The 27,772-nt window shown below is 38.3% G+C and overlaps 1 protein-coding gene and 1 pseudogene across 1 annotated transcript in view; one reads left to right on the top strand and one right to left on the bottom strand.

Moving 5' to 3' along the window:
* Nucleotides 1–27,772, top strand: part of HABP4 (hyaluronan binding protein 4) — a 66,612-nt gene that overhangs the window by 34,457 nt on the left and 4,383 nt on the right. Inside the window, exons 5-6 of the mRNA XM_075549805.1 lie at nt 7,837–7,920; nt 23,803–23,974. Coding sequence (XP_075405920.1) covers nt 7,837–7,920; nt 23,803–23,974 — 256 coding nt within the window. The remainder of the gene's footprint in view (nt 1–7,836; nt 7,921–23,802; nt 23,975–27,772) is intronic.
* Nucleotides 13,328–13,875, bottom strand: LOC142448886 (histone deacetylase 8 pseudogene; annotated as a pseudogene).

Here is a 27,772-nt window from a genome sequence, read left to right on the forward strand (position 1 = left end):
GCTTCTCAACAAGAAGGCCACTTGTTTACCTTCAAGCTTTTAAGGCCCCAGAACCTATATCTTGTGATAACTGGGTACTATCAGTTTTCTTCACCACATTTGTTTATGCACCCATTTGTCTTCAACAATCATATCTGGGAGGTGAGCTCACAATGATAGGATTTTTTGTTCTTTGATGCCTGATAACTGATCCCTTCAAAACCTTCTTCCATGGGGGCTTTGTTGCTTGCAGCTCAATGGCCAGTTGTTTACCTTCAAGTCTTTAAGACTCTAAATGCTATATCTTTTGATAGCTGGGATCCATCAGCTTCACCACATTTGCTTATGCACCTGCTTTGTCTTCAGCGATCATGTCGAAAAGGTGAGCATGATGGAATGCCAGTTTAATAGAACAAAGTATTCTTGCATTGAGGGAGTACTTGAGTGGAAGCCCAGTGTCCATCTACTACGTTTATATTAAACATATAAATATATGAACATAAATCTATTTTCCCATCGTCATATATATTTACATATGTACATGCCTTTATTTAGACCTCTATAAATGCCCTTTGCCTCCTAGTTCTTTCCTCTATTTCCTTTTACTTTCCTCTTGTTCCAGTATCATGCTCAGCCTTCATTTGGGTTACAGTAATGCCTCTCGGTTACATTACCGTGGATCACTCCCTACCAGGCCTCCTACCCCCTCCAAACCACCGATTTGGATCAATTGTTGTTGCCTTGTCCCTAGATTAACACCATCTCCTTTCCCCCCATGTTCCCCCTCTCCCATGTCCCCCTGGAACTGTTGTTCCTATTGTTTTCTCCTCCAGATTTTTCATCCAGTCTTATTTAGACAGACCTGCAGTGATAATAACATGCACAAAAATAAGACAGAGTAAAACCAAGCAAAAAAAGAAAAAACAACAACAAAAAGCCAATGACAAAGCAAAACAAAACAAAAAAACCACTACAAAACAACAACAAAGAAAAGCTTGTAGTTAGTTCAAGACTATTTGGTGACCTTTAGGAATGTTTTCCAGTCAAGTCATATTTTGGTATTCCCTGGGGACTTCTTTGCTCTGTTCTCCTTGCTGTTCTGTTGCACGCCCTTAGTGTTTTGCCGTGGTATAGTGGGATCAGATCAGGCACAATTCCCACACTGTGTCTCCAGTGTTGTCTCCTATAGGGCTATGAGTCAGTGAGAGATGTCGTATCTCAGATGGGGCTGGCCATGTGGTTTTCACTGTGGATTGGCTGTTCTGAGCAGGAATCTCGTCCGAGGCCAGGATGTGCTCTACTCTCTCTTCCTCCCCCTTCATTTGCTCCCGTGTGCTCTGATCAGACATGTTCCTTTCCCTGAGTTGTAACTTCAGTGCTGCCCTCTGAAATAAATTCTTCTGAGGGCGGGTGTCCATGTAGGTCGGATTGGGGCCAGCCCCTCAGACCACTCCACTGGTTCCCTACTCCATGCCAGCATGTTGCATTCACATCTTGGAACACCGTGTGGAAGTCTGGTCCCTCTTTCCCTGTGGAGATATAAACAATACCCTCCCCTTGGGTGGGTTAGTGGCCTGTTCCTGTGCTACCCATTTCTTTTTCATTTTTTTCCTTTCCTCCCTCCATTTTAGTTGGCTACCATATGTATCCCTGGATTTGATCTGGCCCCTGCCATACTTCCTGGTCCTCGTCCCAGGTATGTTTGTATATGGTAGCTTTTTCCCTATGCCCATTATGTATTTTTTTAAGCTTACCTCAGCAGCCTCATGTACTTGTCCTTCTGTGCTTGGTTTACTTCACTTAGCATGATTTCCTCCAATTCTTCCCATGCGGTGATGTGCTTCACACGTTCATCACTACTTTTTAGAGATGCATAATACTCCATTGTATGTATGTACCACAGCATTTTAATCCACTCGTCAATTGATGGAAATTTGGGTCGTTTCCAACTCCTTGCAATTGTGCCACGATGAACGTTGGGGCAAGATGTCTGGCCGTGGTTTCTTTCTTGCCTCTTCTGGGTATATGCCCATTAGTGGGGATTGCTGGGTCATATGGTAGCTCGATTTCCATCTGTTTTAGATTTCGCCAGATCTATTTCCCTAGTGACTGTTCATACCTACAGGTCCACCAGCAGTGGATGAGCATTCCTTTCTCCCCATAGCCCCTCCAACACTTATTTCTTTCTGATTTTTTGAATTGGGCTATCTTTGAGGGTTTTAATTTGCAGTTGTCTTATGGCTAAAGATCAGAAACATTTTTTCAGATGTTTATTGGCCATTCGGATTTCTGCCCCTGTGAAACTTCTGTTCAGGTCCTTTGCCCACCTCCTCAGTGGGCAATTAGTTTTTTTCTTTGTGGAAGCTAGCAGAGTATTGTAGATATTAGTAATAAGGTCTTTGTCTGATGTGTCCTTGTTAAAGATGCTTTCCCAGTTGGTGGACTCATATTATTCTCTTGGTGAATTCTTTCAATGTGCAGAGGTGTTTTATCTTCAGTATATCCCACTTATCAATTTGTGCCTCCTCTGTGTTTGTGTCCTTCCCTGTTTCTGATAGCTTATGTATTCCCTATGCCAAAGTTCTCAAGTTGGTCCCAATTCCCTCATTGATGGCCTTAATACTTTGGGTTTTACTTCAAGGTCTGTGATCCACCTTGAGTTTATTCATGTGCATGGTGTGAGATAAGGGTCTTAGTTCATTTTTTTGCAGGTAGATACCCATTTTTTCCAGCACCCTTTATTGAAGAGGACATCTACTTCCCATTGGATATTTTTGGACCCTTATTAAAGATTAGTTTTCTGTATGCTGATGATTTCATTTCTGGTTTTTTAGTTCTTTTCAATTTGTCTGAGTATCTGTCATTATACCAGTACCATGTGGTTTTAACAACTGTGGCTGTATAATATGTGCTAAAATCTGGTAAAGCAAGCGCTCCCACTGTGTCCTTCTTCTTGAGTTCTCTGCTAATTCTTGGCTTCTTCCCTCTCCATATGAAGTTGGAGTTTTTCCATTTCTTTAAAGTAAGGGTAATTGTATTGAGATTTCACTAAACTTATATAGTGCCTTGGGCAGAACTGACATCTTTACTGTATTGAGCCTTCCAATCCATGAGCATGGGATATTCTTCCATTTGTTGAGTTCACTTTTGGTTTCTTGTAATAGTGTTCTGTAGTTTTCCTCATATAGATCTTTAGTTCTTTTAGTCAGGTATATCCCTAGATATTTCAATTTGTGCTTTGCTATTGTGAAGGGTATCACCCTTTGCAGTCCGATGGACTTCTGTTTGTTGATCTTGTATCCTGCCACTCTGCCAAACTCCTCTATTGCTTCCAGTACTCCCCTTGTGGAACTTTTGGGATTTTCCATATATAAAATCATATCATCTTCAAATGGAGTTTCACTTTATCATTCCCCAGATGAATACCTTTGATGTCTTTTCTTTGCCTTATGCTGTTAGCTAAAACCTTCAGTACGATGTTAATTAAGAGTGGGGACAAGGGGCATTCTTGTCTGGTCCCCTTTTTGAGTGATATTGTGTTCATCTTTTCTCCATTGACTACCACATTTCGCTGTTGGTTTTTCATAAAAACTTATATTGTCTTGAAGAATTTTGCTCCCATTCCTATCTTCTCAAGTATCTTAAACAGGAATTGGCGTTTGATGTTGTCTAATGCTTTTTTCTGTATCAATCGATATTATCATACAGTTTTTACAGTTTTTCATGTTAATGTGGCGAATGATACTAATGGTTTTCATATGTTGAATCATCTCTGCATCCCTGGTATGAATCCCAGTTGGTCATGGTGAATTATTTGTTTTCTATACTTTTGTATTCTATTGACCAGTAGTTTGTTCAGGATTTTTGCATTGATGCTCATTAGGGATATTAATCTGTAGTTCTTGATTCTTATGGGATCCTTTCCCGATTTTTGTGTCAGAGTTATACTAGCTTTATAGAAGGACTTCAGGAGTTTGCTCACTTTTTCTATGTTCTGAGTTTGTGTAGGACTGGTGTTAGTTCTTTTCTAAATGCTTGGTAGAATTCTCCAGTGAACCCATCTGATCCAGGGGATTTTTTTGTTGGGAATCCCTTGATAACCTTGTCTATTTCTTTTATTGCTATGTGTCTGTTGAGATTCTTGACGTCCTTTGGGGATATTCTAGGGAGGGATTGTTTTTCCAAGAATTTGTCCATGTCATCCAAGTTGTTGAATTCATTGGAGTACAATCCTTCATAGTAATATGTAATTATCCTTTGATTTCATTAGGGTCTGTTGTAATGTCCCCTCTTTCATCCCTTATTCTTGCTAGTGAAATTTGTTCCCTCCTTTCTTTGGTTAGGTTTGTCAGCAGTCTGACGATTCTTTCAAAGAACCAACTTTAGCAGCATTAATTATTTTCATAGTTTTCTATTTTCCCTCTCCTGAGTCTCAGCCCTGATTTTTATTTCTTTTCTTTTGCTATTAGTAGGATAATCCTGCTGACTCTGCTCTGGTTGTTGTAAATTTTGGGCCAGCATATCAATCATGAGTCTCTCTTCCTTTTTCAGGTATGCATGTATTGCTATGAAACTTCCTCTGATGACTGCCTTTGCTGTGTCCCATAAGTTTGGGTCTGTTGTGTTCTCATTCTCATTGGTTTCTAGAAATTTCCTAATTTCATCTCTGATCTGTGCCAGTACACACTCCTTTTGCAATAGAGAGTTATTCATTCTCCAATTGTTTGCTCTTGTTTCTTCATCTTCTGTTTATTTTATTTGCAGACTTATGGCACAGTGGTCAGAGAGAGAAGTCTGTATGATATCAATGTGCTTAAATTTATATAGATTTGCCTTATGCACCAGCATGTGGTATATGCCATGTGAGCTTGAAAACAATGTGAATTTTTGGTATGTGAATGGAAAACTTTGTAAATTTCTATCAGGTCAAATTGTCTAATTGTAGTGTTTATATCACTAGCATCCTTGTTAAGTTTCTTTCCCTGTGATCTATCTCAGAGATAGATCTATCTATCTCACTGTATTGAAGTCGCCCACTATAATTGTTAAGGCTGTGATTTATTTTTTCATCTTTTGGAGTGTTTGGTTGACATATTCAGCGGGTCTCTCATTCAGGAAATGTATATTTACAATTCTTAGTGGTTCTTGTCTACCATTCCCTTGAGCATTATATAGTGTACCTCCTTATCTTTTCATGGTATGCAGTTTGAGGTCAATTTTATCTAAGATTAGGATTGAAACCCCTGCTTATTTTTAATAGCTGTTTGTTTGGTATACCTTTCTCTAGCCTTTGATTTTCAGTCTATTTTTGCCTGTATCCTTGAGATATGTCTCCTGTAGGCAGCTGATAGATGGGTTGTGTTTTCTAAGCCAGTCTGCTAGCCTCAGTCTTTTAATGCCTGAGTTCAGTCCATTGATATTCAGTTTTATTATCTCCATCTGTGGACTCTGTGATGTCATCTTATATCTTTGGCATTGGGTGATTTCCTACCTTCCTTTCTTATTAATTGTGTGTGTGTGTGTGTGTATCATTCTTGACTTCTTTCCATCTTTAAGCCAATGCTATCTTGGTGTCTGTTTTCTCTTTGTTGCCCTCTAGGTGAAGTTGTTCTATCTGTTTGCCTCTAATTTATGCTTAATGTTGTTCTCCTGCCCATACTGGGTGGGCAAGGATCTTTTGTAGGCCTTGGTTTATTCTAATGTATTCTTTGAGTTTTTCCTTGTATAGAAACACTCTTCTCCATCTATCTTGATCAGTAATTTGGCTGGGCAGAGTATTGTTAGGGTTTGCATTGTTTTCCTTCAATTTTTGGAATATGTTACTCTACTCTCTCTTCTTCATAGTTTCTGCTGATATGTTTTAGCATTTTTTTATTTGGGAAGCTTTATATGTGACTGCTTCTTTTTCCCTAACTGCTCTAATGGTTCTCTTCTATTCCTCAAAGTTAGATAGTTTAACTATTATGTGCCTTGGTGACTTCTTCTTGGGATTCAGATGACTTCATTGTTTTGTCTTCCTCCGGTAAGCCAATAATTCTAATGTTGTTCCACTTCATAGCATCAGACATAGCCCTTAGGTTTTCTTCAGCTTCTCTGATGATCTTATTAGATTTTTGTTCACATTTGTTAAATTCTGCTTGACTGTCCTCCAAGTCACAGTGCAGTTCTCTGCTTCCTCCAGTCGATTCTCGAGGTCCATGAGTCTGTTACTGGATTTTGTTATCTGCTCCCTAAGCTCGTGTATTTCCCTTTGGTGTATGAACTTTTTTTTCCATATGAAAATGGTGTATGGACTTTATCTCCTCTCTCAATCATATTGTTTCCCTCATATCCTGTATGAATCCAATCAGCATTCTGAAAATTTCTTTCTGTAGCACCATAATATCTGCTTCTTCGATGCATGTCATTAGGGTCAGGACGTCTTCTGCCATTGCCTTTTATTTCTCCTGTTTTTTTGTTGAAGTTGTTGGGGCTGATTGCTGTTTGCATTTTGTTGTTTTAGAGGAGCCAGGTGCCATTTTCCAGAGAGTTGAAGAGCTCTGGCTCTCTCTGGGAGACTTGTAGGAATGCTTCTTCGAACTGCCTACAGTTAATTTCACTATGGAATTAGCCTATCATTTTATCTTCCTGTGGCTTCCCTCTCAACGGGAGGAACCCAGAAACCTGATGAGTTGCCTGCTTTGGTGTAGAACACTGCGAGTGGTGGGCAGAATTTCCCTGGTTTGGTAGATCACTGCAGAAGTTGGGCAGAGGTTTCTAAAGCAGCTCAGAACATTGATGAGTGTTGGCTGAGCTGCCTTAGGCTTTTGAGGTACTAAGATAGGTGGGAGGAAGTTCCCTCAGTCACGTGGGTCAACAGAGGAAAAATAGGAGCTCCTCTAGCCACACAGGCAGGAATTCCCCAGTAAGAAGTTGGGTGGAATATCCTCTGGTGGAGGTTGGCTGAGCTTTCCCCAGCCTAGGGCTATGCTGCACAGGGTAGAGGTCACCTAAATGGGTGGCGGGGGGGGGGGGGCAGGTATAAATACCCTAGGCTAAGGGGAGTGGTCTGGAAGTCAACAGTGGTGTGTGAGAGGACAGTGGAGAGACAATGAGGAGAAAAAAATATATTAAAAACTAAGCCCACTGAGACTGTGGGGTGATAGAGAGAAAAGAGGGATACAACAGTAACAATATCGCTGAGCCCAGATCCCTGCCTTTGGGGGTGCAAGAGTTTAATCCCTACCCCGAGGCAGTGGCAAGCTATGGCTGTGTTGCGATTAAGTCCCTGTGCAAGCTCCAAATGGTCCAGGCTCCAGCAGAGACAGTGATGGGGCTAAGGTCTAGCCCTAGCCGGCCTCCACTATGGTAAGCCAAAAAACCCCAGCCCCTCAAAACCTTGTGGATCTGTGCCTACTTATCTTTATGATGCTCTTTCTGTGATCCAGTAGTGTTGAATTTCCCTCTGAGTAACTCTTCTGGGTTGATTTCTGCGGTGTCCCTCTGGTATGTGTTACTCAGACACCATCTTACCAGAAGTCCCGTGGTATCAGAATTTTTATGGTTTATTTTAAGCTTTGGAATTTCCTGTGATAATAAGGATTTTCAGTAGTTTACAACATATATTTTATTTTAGATCACTCATGAAAACCTTTATTTCTCAAATTATTTTTCACTTTTTGAGAAATAATTTATATATGAAGATGCAATTTAGAGTATTTTTGCATATTCATTTTGTTGTGTGTACATGTGTTATATATAGTTCTTTGAAGGATACTTAAGAAACATTATGTTAAAATGTGTTTTCTCCTGTGTTGAATCCAGAAAGGCATTAATGTGAACATATTTGTCTGATGGAACATTCTTGCTTTTTTGCAGTAATGTGGAACAGATGACACCAATAGAAGAGGCTATGGCAGTGGAGGAGCCCCAGGGTAGCCAGGAAGAAGAATCACCAGCCAAGTAGGAACTTTTGCATACTTTTTCTGTGGGTTATTAAAAAAAGAAATACTTTTCTTTAAGTGTTCCTGGGTACACTTCATAGAGTCAAAATGTAAATCCTTTCATGTATCATGGGAGATTGAAAGACACAAATGGTTAATGCTTGGACAGCGACCCAAAGGTTAGCTAAATTCACCCAGTAGTGCCTTGGGCAAAAGACCTACAATCTATATACTTAGTTATTGTAAACCCTTATGGAGTTTTTCTACTCGGATACACAAAGGATCACTATGAAGTGGAACCAATCCAATGGTAAGGGGGTTGTCTTTTGTTTGTTTGTTTTGCTATAGCACATATTATCTTACTAATATATTGACAACTAATTGTTGTGGTTAAGTGCCATCAAATTGGTTCCAACTCATAGCACCCTATGCACAGTAGTAGGAAATACTGCCCAGTCCTTCTCCATCCTCACAATCATTGAGCTCATTGTTATACCCACTGTGTCCCTGAGGATCGTCCCCTTTTTAACTGACTGTCTTGGATACCAGCAGGAGCCCTGGTGGTGTCATGGGTTATGCATTGGGCTGTTAATGTCAAGGTCAGCAATTTGAAATCACCAGCTGCTCTATAGTAGAAAGATGAGGCTTTTAATCCCCATAAAGATTTCATCTAAAAAACTAAAGAGAGTCAGTTCCACTACGTCCTATGGGTCGCTAGGAATTGAAATTGACTTGATGCCAATGAATTTTGAGTTTTTTATTATACCAAGCGTGATGTCCTTCTCCAGGGACTGAGTTCTCCTGATAACATGACCAAAATATGGCATTCTTACTTCAAGGGAGCATTATAGTTGCACTTCTTCCAAAACAGATTTGTTTGTTGTTCTGGAAATCCATGGTACTGTTCTGTATTCTTTGCCAACACTGTAATTCAAATGCATCAGTTGTTAATGACTAACTCATGCGCTAAATGCAAGTATTCTTTCTGCTCACAAGCAGCTTGTCTGATTCCCTCTGCCATCACTGGTTTCTATTTAAAAACTTGACTTTCATGTAGGAAGGGAAGGGACAGAAAAGGCAACAGAGAATTTATTTAGGGTTTTGTTTATTAGAGCATTTATATAGAAAGCCTCACCTTTGTCCTGTGGAGTGACTGGTGGTTTCAGACTACTGATGTTGTAATTTATATTACTATACTATATTACTATACTAACTCCAGTTAAGCCCTGTAAATTCTTCATTCATTTTGTTGTTATTGATAATATATTAATTCAGTAGTTTCTACTTGTATCACACAGTAAATTGATTCCATTCTTAGAACAATGGAACCATTCTCACTTTCCAATTCTGAGCTGTCCCTCCCTCATTGACATAAATGCAGTGCCCATCAGCTTCCTCTCTGATCTTTCAAATTGACGTCTTCTGTTTGCTCCCATGTGGATACTTCTTACACGAGCCTAATGCCCAAGGGAGACATTTTTCATTAGTTAGCTACTCTGTTGTTTGAATGTAAGAAGACTTTAAGGAATACTTTTGATTTCAGGTTTAAAGAGTATCTCAGGGTAGTGGTTTCAGGGGTTCATAGCATTAAGTAGTCTAAAGTCCTTGAGAATAATAAATTCCATTCTGCATTCCATCAGCCCCCCCATTCCTCCACCCCCACCCCCCCACACACACACTATGATCAGGATTCTTCTTTGAAATCTTTGGTCAGAGTGTTCAGCTGGATACCATCAGTTTTTCAGGTCTCATATCAAAGGGAACAGTTTTTATGGAGACAATTGGCCACACATGCTAAATTTTCCCTTTGTTCCTTCTTCATCTGTTGTTCTAGGTGAATAAAAACCAATTATTTATATCTTGGATTGCCACTTACAAGCTTTCAATATCCCAGGCATTATGGAATGAACTAGGAGGTAAAACAGAAGCATTACACACATGATCAGGCCAATTAATTGGGATGCCTCATGAAACCATGACCCCAAGCCTCAAAAGAAAGCAAATCCCAGAAGCATTTGGTTATTCATAACCAGCTTCAGCAACTCTTTTTTATTGGTTCATTATTATATATACTTGTATATCTATCACACAACTTTTGCTAGTTCAACTTTTTACTGGTATACAATGTATTGACAATAATTGCAATAATTGGATGTTCAACTTTATCCTTAATTCACCTTGTCACCAGTACTTTGTGCATGTGCGTGCACACACATGTGCACGCATCCACCCACACACGCGCACACACTTTCTCCCAAACTCTGTTAACCATCAATATACTTTTTCCTCTATACATTTACCACTTTTTGTCTTTTTAATTTTTTCATGGTTAAGTACCATTTAAAATGAGTTGTATATACATCATCACAATCAATTGTAGTGTTCCTTCTCTTTCCCACATTCATTGTTTGCTCACCCTTGCCACCTTCCATCTCCCCTGCACATTCCTGATAAAACATTGCATCAGTTATTGTCTCTATGCATCTCCTCCATCTGTGGTTCACAAACTTTAAACAATCAAAACCAAAACAGCAATAAGAAAATAATAATAATATAAAGATTAAGAAAGAAAAGACCACCATCAATATTTTAAAAGCCAGGGGAAGAATTTTTGTCATGGAATAAGGGAGAAATACTTGAACCTAGAGCAAATTCAGGTTGTGTCAAGAGGAGGTCATCTGACCAAGTATCAATCATACCATGGTTCGCTCCAGCATAATTAAATTTACTATATCTCTGTCTGATAGTAAAGCTGTTGGAGTCCTTTGCCTGTAGCTAGAAGGTTAATCTGACTAGATGGATTTGGGCCTCCCACTGACCTCCATAACCTTCTACAATTGCCTGTTCACAATTTAAGCTCGGATACTTTTCCCTTCGTCATGTTGTCTTTTTATATAAGTGGGGTCATTCATATTTGTCCTTTTGTATTTGTCTTATTTTCTGTGCATAATGTCTTCAATATTAATTCATAGTGTAGTATGTATAAAAACCTCATTTCTCCTACTGGCAGAGTAGTAGTCCATTGTATATATAATTATATACAATAAAATGTGCATGTGTGTATATGTATATATAAATTTATTTTTTTAATTGTGAATTAGGTGGGGTTTACATAGTAGGTATTGATTTTTATGTTCAACAGCTTAAACTTACCAAACTGCCTAATGATTTGTCCTCTTGTTCTTTGCTTGCACCACCAGATTTTATTTATCCATTCAACTCCTGATGGGCATTTAGGATGTTTCCACATTTCACTATTGTGACTAGTATTGTAGTGAGCATTGGTGTGCAAGCCTCCTTCTGAATCTCTATGCTCATGTCTTTATAATATATACATAGGAGTGGAATTGGTGGGTCATATAGTAGTTTTTTTATATCTAGTTTTTGAACAACCACTGCTCTGTTTTTCACAACATTTATGTCATTTTCTATTCCCACTAGCAATGGATAAGGGGTCCAATTTTGCCATGTCCTTGCCAACATTCATTATTTTCTTGGATTTAAAAAAATTTTTATCTTAGGCATCCTTAGGCGGAGCGAAATGATATCTCATTGTGGTTTTGATTTGCATCTTTCTGATGACTAATGACAGCGAGTATCTCTTTCTGTGTTTAGTGGCTATTTAAATTTCCTCTTTTGTGAATTGTCTATTCAACTCTTTGGCCTGTTTAATGATTGCTTATGTCTTTGCTGCTAAGTTGTTCAAATTTTATATAAATTTTCATTGTTAGATTCTTATCAAAATTAATCAGCTGGTAGCTTGTCTTTTAACTTACATGGTAAAGCCTTTTAATGAGTAAAAATTTTATTTTCATCAGGTTCTATTTATTTATTTTCCCATTTGCTTTGTGTGCTTTTGCTATTATACTAAAGAATTCATTGTTAAAAGCTAGGCTTGATGGAATTCCCTCTAGTTCGTCTCAAAGTTTTATGGTTTTCATTTCTACATTTGTTTTTGTGTATGGCTTCAGGTATGGATCCTTTTTCATTTTCTACATGTTGAAACTCAGTTTTGTCAGCAAAATTTATTGAAATTTTTCTTTTCTCATCAAATGGGTTTAGTACCCTTGTCAAAAATCAGTTGGCTATAGATGTTTACTTATGGTTTATTTATGGACTCTCACCACTATTCCATTAGTCTGTGAGCTCTGTACCCTCTTTCCCAGCAGTTTTCTGAAATGAGCCCACTGTACCACCAGCAAGTATGTTATATCTGTTGAACTGACTGAAGCATTCGTAATATGAATATTAGACAAAAATAATTCTTTAATCAGTTATGCTTATAGACAAAGAAATAAGGCATAATTACTTGGTCCCCAACCCACTATTAGAAATATACTAAAAAAAAAAAGTTCCTAGTAGAACTAACTAGAAAATATATCACTTCTCTACTACCTGTCATTGAAAGTCAGCATCTGTTTAGGTGCACACAGGAGAGAAACCATAGGGGAAATGTGGTTGACCGTGCTCAGAAATTCTTGTCCCTGCATTGTATTGCCCAACTTTAAAATTATTACTCAAATTTCTGACCTTACAATAAAATTTTTTTTATGATTTCAAAGTTAAGTCGATATCCCAGAAATGGATTCTATGACAGGGATGCTCTCCGACTTGCACTCTGGCTTGCATTCTGATCTATCACGCAAGCATTCCTCATTCAGCCAGTGTGTGGCCATTGCAGCTCTCAGTTTTAGAACTACTTGGTCAATTAATTTTGTCTCATTTATATTCAGACATACTAGTTTAAGTAGGGTAGTGTATTTTAATTTTTCATATTTGTTGGAGTATAGTGCTGCATAGTATTTTTTAATTTCAGTTGATTCTTTTGTGATTTCTCACTTTTCACCCCTTATTCATGATACTGGCATCTTTTGCTTTATTTAATTTGCCAAAGGTTTGTGAATTTTATTAATACTTTCAAAGAACCAACATCTTATATTATTAAGTCTTTCTATTGTTTTTCTGTTTTCTGCATTTATTTTTGCTCTAATCTTTATTGTTATTATTATTATTATTATGGTGGCAGAAGGTTTGTCTTGCTGCTCTTTTTTAAATTGTTGAAGATGTTGGGTTAAGGTATAGATTTGAGGTCTTTCTTATTTTGGGATATGTGCATTTATTGCTATAAATCTTCTTGTGTACTCTTTTAGCTTTGTCCCAAAGGTTTTATATGTTGTACTTTTGTTCTGGTTTATTTCAGGAATTTTTGAACTTCATTCCTTGTTTTGTGTCCTAATATATGGTCTATTCTGGAGAATGTTCCATGTGTGCTGGAAGAGAATGTATATTGTGCTTTATTGTTTGGTTCAGTGTTTTTTTTTTTTTTGTTTTGTTTTGTTTTTTTTTTGCAGATTTGACAAATGTATTAAGTATAATGGAGGGTAGTTTGAAGGTGATAAGGTTGTTTTGTAAAAAATTTAAATACATAGCTAGAAAAAAGTTTTCATTTTGGGGGGAGAGTACCCCCTTGTACATAACAGGAAAATTGATTCAGGTACAGTCAGAAAGTAGGAAAGCAATTTTCTTACTTCTTTGCATGATGCCACCCTCCAGACCAGTTAATTGCTATTTTGCTCTTTCCATCAATCAGGCATTGGGCAGCTGTGATTGTAGCTCCTCCTACAGCTGCTGCACAGTCAAATATCCCTTCAGTGGCTGGGCAGTCATAACCTAGCCCATATTCTATGGAGTCGGGGTGGTCATCATCACCATCTTGGCTGACCATCTGGAGATGCTGCAGATAGGCATCTGTATGAAAGGAGGCCATCTCCTCCATGGACGCCACTTTGGGCTTAACAATCCTCATTTGCTTATGCAGCGCGTATGCTTCAATCAGAGAATGTACCATACTGGCCCGTTTGGGGACTTTCGACAAGGAGTCGCACATCCTGACATACTCAGGACTGTAGATGTAATCCGGGGCCAGCGACTGCCCACCATCCTCAGACTCCTCCATCTTCCACTGGCAATCCTTCCGTTAGTTCAGTGTTTTATATATCTAAGAGGGCATGATTATGTTGTTAAGTCCTGTCTTTTTGTTTTTAAGTTTTCTTGGTACATAATTTATATATCATACAATTCAATAGTTCCATCATTCAGTCATATCAAGGAGAATTGTACAATTATTACCATATCAATTTTAGAAAATTCCCCCAGTTCTTTTGTATTTGTTAAGGTTTTTAAAAGTTTGATATATAATTCACATATATCATATGATTTAGTAGTTCAGTCATATTGAAAAGACTTGTGCAGACATTACCACAATGAATTTTAAAACGTTTCCTTTTTTTGTGCTCATTGTTTTTATGTCTTCTAGAACCACCCATGCCATACCCCTAGCAAACCATTATTCCACTTACTGTGTCTATAGATTTTCCTAGCCTGTATGTCATATACTGAAGAACATACAAAATAAAAGCAAAAACAATTCCAACAACAATGACAAAATAAAATAGAAAAAAACTTAACTGAAAAAAACCCAAAATATTAAAAACTGGAACAAATTTAAAATGGGTCAAAGGGAGATCAAATGATACATTGCATTTTAACCTAACCACGTCTGCAATAAGCCACTTTACAATGTACTCTGTCTGATGGCAATGCTGTTCTATTCACAACCCTGGGCTAAGGTGCCAGGGGATTCTCCTGAGGCTTAATCCACATGGGGATGCTACAAATAGATTTTGAACATACGCTTTCATTCATAGCCTTCTGGAAACCGGGTTTTCAGAATTTATGCTCTAATACTCCCTCGTCTGGATTTGAATTTTTTTTTTAAAGTATGCCCTTTGTGAGTGGATATTAAAGTCTACTCTTAGTATGTTGTTGTTGTTATTGTTAGGCTTCAAGGAGTCAGTTCTGACACCCACCCACAGCTCTTTCTATGCTTGAGCACATTGTTGCAGTCATGGTGTCAGTTCATCTTTGTAAGGGCCTTCCTCTTTTTTGCTGCCCCTCTACTTAACCAGGCATGTCCTTCTCCAGCAACTGGTCTCGCTTGAGAGATGAATTCTCACCACCCTGGCTTCTAAGGAGCATTCTGGCCATGCTTCTTCCAAGGTGCATCTGTTTGTCCTTTTAGCAGGCTGTGGTACTTTCAGGATTCTTCTCCAGCACTGTAATTCAAATGGAATTTTGATTGGACTTTGATTGGACTTTGATCTTCTTTAGTCAATGTCCAACTTTCACATGCCTATCAGGCAATTGAATATACGATAGCTTGGCTTAGGTGCACTAGTGTAACCTCCTTGCTTCTCGTGTTCTAAAGAGGTCTTTTACAGCAGGTAAATAATGAGCTCGTATTTTGATCTTGTGACTGCTCCTTTCATGAGCATTGATTATGAACCACACAAGACAAAATCCTTGACAACTTCAAATGGAGACATTTATTGTGGTCCAGATGTGAAGAGGATTGTGGTCTTCTTTACACCGAGCTGTAAGCCACACTGAAGGCTGCAGTCCTTGATCTTCATCAGCACGTGCTCCAAAGTCCTCCTCACTGTCGGCAAGTAAGGTCGTGGCATCTGCGTCTAGCAGGTTGCTATTAAGGCTTCCTTTACTCTTAATGCCACCATCTTCTTCATATAAGCCAGTTTTTCTATTTGCTCAGCATACAGATCGAATAAGTAGTGTGAGAGGATACAACCCTGATGCACATCTTTCCTGATCCTAAACCATGCAGTCTTCCCTTGTTAATTTTGAAGAACTGTCTCTTGATCTATGTATGAGATCTGAATGAACACAATGAAGTGCTCTTTCATTCTCATTCTGCTCAAGGTTATACATAGTTTGTTATGATACACACTCGAGTGCCTTGGCCTTGTCAATAAAACACAAGTAAACATCTTTCAGGTGTTCTCTGCTTTCAGCCAAGAACCATGTGACATCAGCAGTGATATCCTTTGTTCCACATCCTCTTCTGAATCTGGCCTGAATCTCTGGCAGCTCCTTGTCAATGTACTGCTGCAACTGTTGTTGAATGTTCTTTAGCAAAATTTTGCTTGCGTGCGATATTAATACTCTATAATTTTGAATATTTTGTTCAGTTACATCTCTGAAATGGGTACACATATGGATCTCTTCAGTCAGTTGGTCAAGTAACTGCCTTCCAAATTTCCTGGCATAGACCAGTGAGTGCTCTCAGTATTTCACCAGCTTGTTGAAACATTATAATTGTATTCCATCAATTTTGGGGGCCTTGTTTTTGGCTAATGCTTTCCAGTGCAGCTTGAACTTTATCCTGCAACACCATTGATTTTTGCTCAGATGCTATCTCCTGAAATGGTGGAATGCCAACGAGTTATTTTTGGTGCAGTGATTTTGTGTATTTTTCTCCATGTTATTTTGAGAGCTCCAACAGATATCACAATCCATAGTTCCATTAGATCAGGCACAGTCATACAATTGTTGCCATCATCATTTACAATCCATTTTCTTTTTTCTTGAACTTCTTAATATCAGTTCCTTCTTTATCCCCTCCCCCATCACCCCTTTGAATACTTAATAAATTATATATTATTATTATTATTATTGGGGTTTTCATATTTGCCACAACTAACACACCACCCAATGAATCCATTCACCTATAATTGAGACTTTGTGTATTCTTGCCATCTTTTGTGGATGCTTCCTGCATAATTCATTCACCCCCGCCCCAAAGAATCTTTGAATAATTTCAATTGCAATTCAAGTCTTGATTTTTCTTCCCCTTCCTTCTTTCTGCTTACGATAATGCTGTGGCTTTCTATTTTGGTTTTCTAGTTCTAGGCCCTTGTACATTCATTATAATATGAGGCTTTCTCTTCTTGAACTGCCCTTTGAAATGTTGTTTTCAGCTCTTTGTCTTCATAATTTCTGCCATATGCTTTAGCTATTTGCTCAATAAGAGCAAGGTTGTCTCTTCTGACATCCACTTTGATATTTTCTTTCTTTCCTGTCTTTGCAATGACCTTTTGCTTTCTTCATGAGTTGCTTTCCTCCCACAGCTCATCAGGTCTTTTGTCATTAGTATGCAGTGTGTCAAGTCTGTTCTTGAAATTCAGGTGAGGTAGACTCAAGGTTGTATTTTGACTCTTGTGGACTTGTTTTCATTTTCTTCAGCTTCTTCCTAAACTTACGTATGAAAAATTCATGGTCAGTTCCACAGTTAGCCCCTGGCTTGGTTTTATGTGCTGTATTGAGCTTCTCCCTTGTCTGCCCACGGGTGTCATAATTTGATTTCTATGTATTCCATCTCAAGAAGTCTACGTATTTATGTTGTTTCAAAATGGTTTTTGCTATGAACAGGTTGTTGGTCTTACAAAATTCCATCATGTGATCTCCAGCTTCATTTGTAGCACCACGTTCATATTTTCCAGCTACTTTTACATTCCCATTGCAAGTAGTTATGAATGCATCTTGATTGCATGATCAATTTCTGACTGAAGTTTTTGGTAGAATTCTCCAATTTCTTCATCACTAACTTCTGTGGTTGGTACATAAATTCAACTACTTTTATTGATCGGATCTCCTTGAAGGAAGATATTCCGATCAGAGACAGCATTGTACTTCATGATTGATTTTGTATAGTCTTTTTTGACAATGAATGTTATGTCATACCTATTGATTGTGTTGTCCCTGACATAGTAAATCATATGATCTGATCCAAAATGGCCAATACTAGTCAATTTAAACTCAGTAGTGCCTAGGATGTCAGTCTATGCATTCCATTTCATTTTTAAAGATTTCTGATTTTCCTACATTCATACTTTGAACATTTCAAGTTCTGATCATTAGCAGATTTCTGCAGCTGTTTGTCCTTACCTTGATTCGGGCCCATCCTCCATCACTATCTCTGACAATGTTCTACTTCCAGTGATTCAAGCCAAACCAAACTCACTGCCATCAAGTTAATGCTGACTCATAGTGACCTTCCTGGGGGTATCACAGATTGTCGCTGTTTACGAGAGTAGAAAGCCCAATCTTTCTCCTGAGTTGCTGCTGGTGGTTTTAAACTGCTGACCACATGAATTACAGCACAAAGTGTAACCACTACACCATCAGGTCTTCAGTATCTTTGGATGTTTTTCAAAGCTATGCTTAAGTTTTTAGCGGCTCCTTCTTCTGAAGTACAGCGAGTCCTTTGTTGTCTAAGATTACCCTATTATAGTCTTACCTATTTTTCCCTTTAATTCTATAAGAGTGTGATTAGTAGATATTAATGGTCTTCCATTTGGGGCATAGCTATTTATATTTTCTTGTCCTGTTTTTCCTTTATTCATTATGCAATGCCTTTTTTTGTTTTTCATGGTGGATTTTTGCCCTTATGTCTCTTTTTCAGAGATTAAAATTATTCCTACTGCTATTTTATGGCCATTAACTATATATATATATATACATACATATATATATATATATATATATATATATATATATAATGATTTTTCCCCTTCTGATTTGAACCCACTTTTGTGTTTACATGTTGATGCATCCTTTTTTCTTGTCCATTCTGCTACTCTCTGTCTTTTGACTGGTGCATATAATCCATTGATACTCAGTCTCATTGTTGAGAGTTATACATTTATTTTGATCATTTTGCTTTGTACCTTTTTTGGTGGTGGTGCTTTCTTTGTTCCTTCTAATTTTCTTGAATAACTCAATTTTTTGTGAGTTTTTTGTCACTTTTTTGCTGTTATTGTTGCTGTTAATATTTTCTTCTTTCACATTTTGATGAAGATTACCCATTTTCTTTGAGTGTACTTTGTTATTTATTAATTTTGTCCCAAGTAGAGAACCATCTATTCTATCTTGAAATCTAATTGTCTTCCTCTATTTTCTATCTTTCCTATGCCCTCCATTTCATGGGTTCTCCAACTTTTTTGGCTTACTGCCCATTTTCAGAAAAAATTAGCACCACCCTGTTGATTAAAAATTTGTACTGTAGCCATAATCAAGAATAAAGTATAGATATCTGCTCTTATAACCCCCCCCCCCAGATACTCAGAAGGTAATATCAACCACTTTGAGAGCCTCTGCCCTATATACTTTTCAGTCTTACAATTTAATTTTGAGTACTGCTATAAGTTAGTTGGTGTTGTCTTATATGTTGATCTCTACAGTTGATAATTTGCTGTTATTGATTATCTGTCCAAAACACTCCACTTAGTACTTTTGGGAAGATTTATCTTTTTAAAAAATAAATTCCTTTAATTTTCCATATCTGGGGATACTCTATTTCCCCCTTGTATTTATGAAACAATTTTGCTGACAATTTTTGGTTGATAATTTTCCCCCAGAATTTGTGTACGTTGCCCCATTGCTTTCTTGTCTATATGGTTTTCACTGGAAAAAAAAACAAAAACAAAAAACGGGCAGTTTCCTCTTTTTGGCTCTTCTTTGAGGTAATTTACGTTTATCTCAAGCCGCTCTGAAGCCTCTTTCCTTTTCTGTGATTTTGGAAAGTTGGATTATGATATGTCTTGGTGCTTTTGTTTCAGGAGCTGTTTTAGATAGGATTCTTGCAGTTTCTTTCTCCTCTTTCATAATGTTAAGGTGGATTTTGCCCAACAGTTCTTGGACAAATTTCTCTGTGCTTTAATTTTTTCTTCCTGTTTTGGTGTTCCTATAACATGTTATTATATATTGATACTTTCCCACATAATTCTTAGACTATCTTCAAAGATAGTCTTTGATTCTAAAAGAACTTTGGTTCTTTTAATAGACTGCTAGTTTCATAGACTGGTATTCAGAAACTTACCTCCAAACTTTGCTTCAATTTTACCTCTTTGCTCTTACAAAATATCATCTATTTCTAATATTTTAGTTTACTAGTCTGGATCTCAATTTGCTGTTTTTGTATGTTTCCTAATTTCTTATTCATTTTGTAAGATTGCTCTTAAGTGTTTTCCTGAGTTTTCCAGTGCTTTTTCTGTTTTTATCATAGCTCTTTTTTTCTATACATTTATAGTATGTTAGAGTAATTCTTTTAAATTCTTTTCCTGTTAGTGTTATTGTCTCTTTTTTTCTCAGGAAAACCTTTGGTTCCACATATTAGTGACTTATCACCATTCTATCTTGTTTCTTTGCGTGAGCTGCAATCGGCAGTTGTCTCTGAGATATCGTGATGTTTTTGTGTGCATATAATGATTTGGTGGTACTTTGTTACTGGAGTGGCTGGTGACCCCTGTCAACTTGGTGAAGTTGTTGGAGGTGTGGGGAGGTCTTGGTTGTGTGGGGCCAACTGTTTATGCTTGGTGGATCAAGAAAGGAATAAAACAACAACAAAAAGACAAAGCAGGAACAAAAAATGAATGATGAAAAAACAAATAGTAACGCAAACAAGAAACATAACAAAAACACAGTCGTGTGTGCATGCATGTTTGTGTGTGTGTACAAAACTCCAACCTGGGACCAGCAGCTTCTCTCTCTTTCTCAGTCACCAGTATGCACGTCTCTGTCCTGTTTCTTGCCTGTGGAATCTCAAGAGACAGAGAGCATTCTTTTGTGCTCTCTCTATTCCCTTCAGCCTACTCTGAGGGGTCTTTGGCTGTTGGTAGCCTTTTAGACCCATCAGTCTCAGTTAACCTCGAAAACAAAGGATCATGAAGCCACACCCTTGGTGACTGTTCTAGGATACAGCTTCAATTTGTACAAGTGAGGTTTACAACTCTTTAAGTTTTGTTTTAATTTTATACAGTTAATTTGTAAGGCTTTTTCTTTTTCCTTGAATTTTACTATTGGGAGCAAGGAGAAACCGTGGAGTCCTTTTAAGATCTTGCTTAGAAATTTATTTAGCCAGATAGCCAAGTTCATTTCTAACAAGTTTCCCCTGCCTCCACATATTGAACATAATTCTGACAATTTTTTGCCACTGCCTAAAAGTATCACACCTTCTCCCATGATCAAATCACATGTCCATCATTTCCTTTCATAGCTTCACCAGAAGCACATTAAACATCCATATTTCCAGTAACATTCTACTGTTGGCATCATATGTATTTTCTAACACAAAAGACTTCTCTGTAGCTTTTGTTTCCTTCTGAGTTCTCACCATACTTGCCTTTAATGACCATAATTCTACCAACATCCTTCAAGACAATCTAGGTGTCTGTTAGGCACCTCGAATACATTTTGGTTGTCAGAGCCCCCCTCTTCCAGGACCAAATTCTGTTTCATTTATCTAGTGCTGCCATAATGGAAATACTACAAGGGAATGGGTCCAGTCCCTCATAATTCAGGAAGCTAGATGTTGGAGCTCAGGCTAGCAGTCCCAGGGGAAGGCCCTCCCTCTGTTGGGTCTGAGGGAAGGCTTTGTTCCCAGTCCATCCCCATTTGTGTAAGCTAGCCCCTTTCTCTGCTTGCCTAATCGGTGCCTTAAACACACCCTATGCAATTCCCAACTCATTAACATAACAAAACTTACTTATAAATAGGATTATAACCACAGGCATAGACTTTAGGGTGTACAACCCCTATTTTGAGGTGTATACCGTTCAAACCATAGTAGTGTTTATGAAATCTAGTATTTGTTGTGGTTCTTTTCGTAATTTAAGAAAGCATTGCCTAATAATAAAGATGAATGTCTATACTTTCTTCTAAGAGTTTTACAAGTTTAGCTCTTATATAGATTGTGTGAAGGAGGAACCTAATGATTTTTTTTGACAGAAAGAAATCCAGTTGCTCCAACATTGTTTATTAAAAAAAAAAAAAAACTGTTCTTGCTCCTTTGAGTTGTCTTTGGTGCCCATTGTCATAAATCTTAGTTGATTGTAAATAAGAGGTGGAACACCACCCCCTCCACCCCAAATGGAATTGCACTGGGCAGAGCAGAACTTTTATAGTACACATTTTCCCCACTAGGTGAGCATTGAGCAACCCGCTCTGAGTTTTAGTGCACTCTGTGGCATTGCCTGGGAAGTTTCTCTCTGGTCACAGTGAATTTTTTCCATAAAAGCAGTTTCACCCAAAACTCGTTTTTTTAGTGATTGCCAATTTAAGAGAACAACACATGGCTTAGGAAAATTGTCACAGAAACTGTTGTGATGTAATATAGCTTAACAACAGGTGTGTCAGACGGGCGGCCTGTGGGCCACATGTGGGCCCCGAGGTAATTTTTTTGGGCTGCAATGCTCTGGAATAAAATGATAATAGAAAAAATTGTTTTGAAGAAAACAGCGCTTAGGGGAGATTGAGGCCATACTGTACACACAATTCCCTCGTTAACCCTTTAACTACTGAAGACGAGTAGATACGCGGCCCAGTGCCTTTCCTGGGGGCGTGTGGACATGTGTAAATGTGCTGTCTCAGTTCCGATGACGTTTGGAAACGATATGTCTGCCACTCTCAGTGTCACGTAATGTAAACAGACCCCAATAGCAAAATGGTTAAAAAGAGCAATCTGAGTTGTGCTTTTATGAATCATACCTAGCGGCAACACGAGTTATCATTTTAAGAGGGAAGCCATTATGATTTGCCGTACGTTTGTCAGCTGTCCAACATTTTGTGTTTTTTATTAGTTATTTTGTTATATTTTCTGGTCTTAACATAAGAGGAAATTGAAAACTAGTAGAGGAAAGTGCTGTCAAGTTTCAGGTAAAAAAGAATAATTTGAGTTGTATAAACACATTAAAAAATAAATGTTTAAATAAAAGTAATTATACAATGTTGTAATGATCTGATCCATATTCCTGAATCCTCACTTCAAAATATAAATTTAACAAAATTTGTAAATGTGATGTGGCCCGTGTGAATCTTACTTATTACACAACATGGCCTGCGCTTTAATTGAGTTTGACACCCCTGGCTTACAAGGACAGCGCTTTGGGCAGATTTCAAGTGTGTGCGTGGTTTTCTCATTTCAAAAAAGGTATTAGGTCAATTGATGACAAACCTCTTTCTGGACATCCATCAATTTCCCGAATGGATGAAAATGCTGACACATAGTACATTTGGAGTTTATTCTATGAGGTCAGACTGTTCAGTTATCTATTTAGAGGTTCTGAAAAGATAATGTAAAAGTGTGGGACCAAAAAAAGCCTGATTTACATTGGGCCTCTACTCAAGTACTCCCTCAATGCAAGAACACCTTATTCTATAACCTTTCAGTGGTGTTCAGCTTCCCAACATGATTGCCAAAGGCAAAATGGGTACATAGCAAATGTGGTGAAGAAAGCTGATGGTGCCTGACTTATCAAAAGATATAGCATGTGGGTTCTTAAAGGCTTGAAGATAAATAAGCAGCCATCTAGCTGAGAAGCAACAAAGTCCACATGGATGAAGCAAACCAGCCTGTGTGATCAGGGGACTGGTTTTGCCACCATGACAATGCATTTGTTCAGGCAGCCATCTCTATGAGCCAGTTTTGGGCAAAAAGACAGCATATCTCTCTTACCCCATGCACCTTACTCACTTGGCTTCACTCCTTGCAACTTCTTTTTGTTTCCACGAATGAAGAGGGACATAAAAGGACAGCAATTTGACAATGTAGGAAGAGGTAGAAAAAAAAAACGTGGGAGGTACTGTCAGCCATCCAAACAGATGAATTTCAAAAGTGTTTCTCAGAATGGAATAGCAGATTTGGCACAAATGTATTAAGTATAATAGAGAGTACTTTGAAGGTGATAAGTTTGTTTTGTAAAAAAATTTAAATAGCTTTGAAAACAAATTCTGGGTTTTTTTGGGTACCCCTTCTATGAACTCTGAACGCCATCCTATGGATGTATATGTCTTACTTTGTATTGACAAAAGATGCTTTGGGTGCTTCACTGTTTTATAACTTGTTTCATAATTTCTTCTATTTGATTTCAGTATTTTCTTAACATATTTAAGATGCAGTCACATGAAACTATGTTGTTAGTGGTTATGAACTTTTGAGAGAGTAGACTTACTCATCAAAAAGTAAATTTTCATGATTATATGTTTATAGAATTCCTGAGTTGGAGGTAGAAGAAGAAACTCAAGTTCACGAGATGACATTAGATGAATGGAAAAATCTTCAAGAACAGACCAGACCAAAGCCTGAGTTTAACATCCGTAAACCTGAATCCACTGTTCCTTCCAAAGCAGTAGTGATTCACAAGTCAAAATACAGAGATGATGTAAGTCTTACCTTTTTTTATATACCAGTAATCTTTTCTTTACTTTATTAGAAGCAAAATAGACTTTTTTACTTCTCTTTTGAAAGTGGAACATTAGTAATTGGCATTCTGATTTCTACTTGAGCAAGCAGAGATGATGTGGGCTTAGTATTACTGTATCTTTATTATTTCAAAAATAATCTAAATATGATCAACAGATAAGCAGTTATGGTGAGCATATATTTTATGCTCACCTAAAACTATGCTGAAAATATATATGAGTGGTATGCACCAAAAATGATGCTCATTTAAAAAATCATTTAATTGGAAGCTCTTACAGATTTTATAACAATCCATAATTCAATTAGACTGAACATCATTGTACAATATCTGCCACCACTAAAACAAAACAATATCTGCCACCATCAATTTCTAAATATTTTCTTTCTTCTTGAACTCTTTGATTTCAGCTCCCTTTTATCCCCTCCCTCCCCCACCCCTCCCCCAGGAACCCTTATTAGTATATATTGGTATTGTATGTGAGCGCCACATCTTAGCTCATTTATTTATTTAAAAATCATTTTATTAGGGACTCATACAACTCTTATCACAATCCATAAATACATCCTTTGTGCCAAGCACATTTGTACATTTGTTGTCATCATTCTCAAAACATTTTCTTTCTACTTGAGCCCTTGGTATCAGCTCTTCATTTTTTACCCCTTCCTCCCCCATCCTCCCTCCTGATCATCGTGAGGGGGCGGGGAGGAGGAAGCATTTAAGAGCTAGAGGAAAGTTGTATACTTCATCGGTGCTACATGCACCCTGACTGGCTCGTCTCCTCCCCAAACACCTCATGATCACACAGGCTAGTGTGCTTCTTCCGTGTGGGCTTTGTTGCTTCTGCCACTTGTTGATCTTCAAGCCTTTAAGACCGCAGATGCTATCTCTTTTTTTTTTTTTTTGAGAATGCTTTTTTTTCTTTTTTTACATTTTATTAGGGGCTCATACAACTCTTATCACAATCCATACATATATATACATCAATTGTATAAAGCACATCCATACATTCCCTGCCCCAATCATTCTCAAAGCATTTGCTCTCCCCTTAAGCCCCTTGCATCAGGTCCTCTTTTTTTTTCCCCTCCCTCCCCTTTTCCCCCACCCTCATGTGCCCCTGGTAATTTATACATCGTTATTTTGTCATATCTTGCCCTATGCGGAGTCTCCCTCCCCCCGCTTCTCTGCTATCTCTTTTGATAGCTGGGCACCATCAGCTTTCTTCACCACATTTGCTTATGTACCTGCTTTGTCTTTGGTGGTTGTGTTGGGAAGGTTGTGCTTCACCTTTAGTGACGGCAGAAAATGGCTCCAGGTGGGCTGGATGGCACTTGGACTCCAACCTGGCCGGGGGGGGGGGGGGGGCACTTCAGAAGGAAGTCATTTGCTGAAAAACCAGCCATTGGAACCTGCCCTACACACACTTCTCTTGAGTTAGAATGTGCTCCGTGGCATTTTTTTAAGAATGAAAAACTGGTTCTAGCTCTGAAGAATCCAAACCATGTTCTGGCCTCAAGGAAAGCTGGATTGTTAAGGAAATACCTGCAAAAAAAAAACCCAAACAACCCCAAAACAACCTGCAATGACCCTAATGGGCTATTAAAAGCTAACTGTTTAATGTAAGGTAGGGGTGATGCTAAAATGATAATAAAGGGGAGGAGACATGGAAGATGCTGAGTCCAGTTAGAAAAACTGGGGGTTCAGGTGGGGGTGAGGGAGGTGAAGGATGACTTGACGCCCAAGCACACAAGTGAAGGTGCCTCTCAGTGGGTCAATGTGGAGTCTAGAGCTGCAATACAGGCTGGGTCCTTTCCAGAGTACCAAGAGGGGTATCAGTGGTTGCACACACCGAAAGCTTAATCCACATGGCACTGAATTGTCCACACAGAAGTTGGGGCACTGGAGGGCGTTTTGTTGCGGACAGTTTTGTCACAATTGAAAACAGTAATTACACAACTAGCAATGAGTACAAGGCAGAAGAGCGTGGTTCAAAAACTGACCGGTGAGGATTGCACAACTCTTGTGAGCGGTTGAATTGTGCTCATTTATGGTTTGAAGTGAGGGGGATAGTTCATTTGGAGTTCATATCACCAGGTCAGACTGCTAATCAAGCTTTCTATTTAGAGTTTCTAAGAAAGGTTTCATAACAGTGTTTGTTCAAAAAAGGCCTGATTTGTGGCAGACGGGGGACTGATTTTATCACCACAACAATGCACCTGCTCAGATAGCCATCTCAGTGTGCCAGTTTTTGGCAAAAAGCAGCATGCTTCTTGTGCCCCAGGCACCTTACTCACCTGACCTCATTCCATGTGACTTCTTTCTGTTTCTGGGAATGAAGAGGGATGTGAAAGGACAGCGATATGACAAAGTAAAACAGGTGAAGAAAAAAAAAAGATCCAGGAGGTGCTGTCAGCCATCCAGTTGAGTTTGGAAAATGTTTCCAAGAATGGAATCACAGATTTGACAAATGTGTTAGGAGATTACTTTGAAGGTGATAAAGTTCTTTTGTAAAAAACAAACAAACAAACAAAACACCTAAATATATAGCTTTTGTGGGGGGGATTCCATTTTTGGGGGTTGTCCCTCGTAAATACTGTGTTCATTTCATTTCTGTCTCTTAAATGAGGGCTTACAAAATACTTCTGATACAATTTCAAAGGATAACTACTCTGCATTTTCATAATAAATTTATCTTCCACTCAAGTTCGTAGAACATTTCATATGAATTTGGGAGTAGTTGAGCATTTGTAAGTGCAGTTGAGACCATTCTTATTTTAATCAGCAATCTTGCTTCCACTGCTTAACCACAGAAAACTGCACAAGTCCGTGAGGAGTGAGGCACAACATCCAGGCCCTCATGACAGTTGACTGCCATCTTTGTGGGTAGGCCATGGATTTCCGTTTCACAGTGAGGAGTGAGGCACAACATACAGGCCCTCATGACAGTTAACTGCCATCTTTATGGGTAGGCCATGGATTTCCGTTTCATTGTGAGAGGCTTATTCTTTATGGTTTGCTTTTAGTTTTTATCACATCTCTCAGCTATAAAGAGGGATGTTTTGGGGAAAGTCTTTACCAGCATCTGTTGATAAGGTTAACCATGGATTCATTTAATCCTATCTTTACTAAGTCACTGAAGAATACAATGAAGCATTCTGATTTTAGAAATTAGAATTTTTTTCATTTAATCACAGATACTGATCTTGATCCCAATTCCTGTGTAGATGGTAATGGTGAGTATATCCTTCCTCTTTACTGGATATTATTCCTTAACTTCCTTTTTTGAGACTTGGAGTTTTAAAGTATTAGATTTCTCTGTGGTTACTTACATTCTGGTTATTGGTACTTGCGTGAAGTTCATTGATGACAACAGGACTCCCTTTCTCACCATCCCACCCACCCCACCCCATGTCACCCATGTTTTAGTCCGTCGAAGCTCTTAGAGGCCTTACTGATATTTTAAGATGCTCCATTAGAAATGTCTTTGTGTAGACAGAGGAGGCTAAACCTCATTCTCTTGTACATCTGTGAGGCTTTGTATAAATCCATCAACTGGTTGGGTTTGTCCTTTGTTATCCACTGTTGTTTGGTTCTGGGTGTTTTCAGTAAAGCTTTGCCTAAAGCAAATGCACTGTCAGGATGTAAAATATGCAGCTTCCATGTCTGGTAAAAATAGCAGCAGCTTTTCCATAATCCACACCAGCTCCATCATTCCTTGGCAGCTGCGTTAGTTGAGTCATTGAGTTTGGTCTCAGTAAA

Source organism: Tenrec ecaudatus, chromosome 5 (genome assembly GCF_050624435.1).
Source record: "Tenrec ecaudatus isolate mTenEca1 chromosome 5, mTenEca1.hap1, whole genome shotgun sequence".
NCBI lineage: Eukaryota > Metazoa > Chordata > Mammalia > Afrosoricida > Tenrecidae > Tenrec > Tenrec ecaudatus.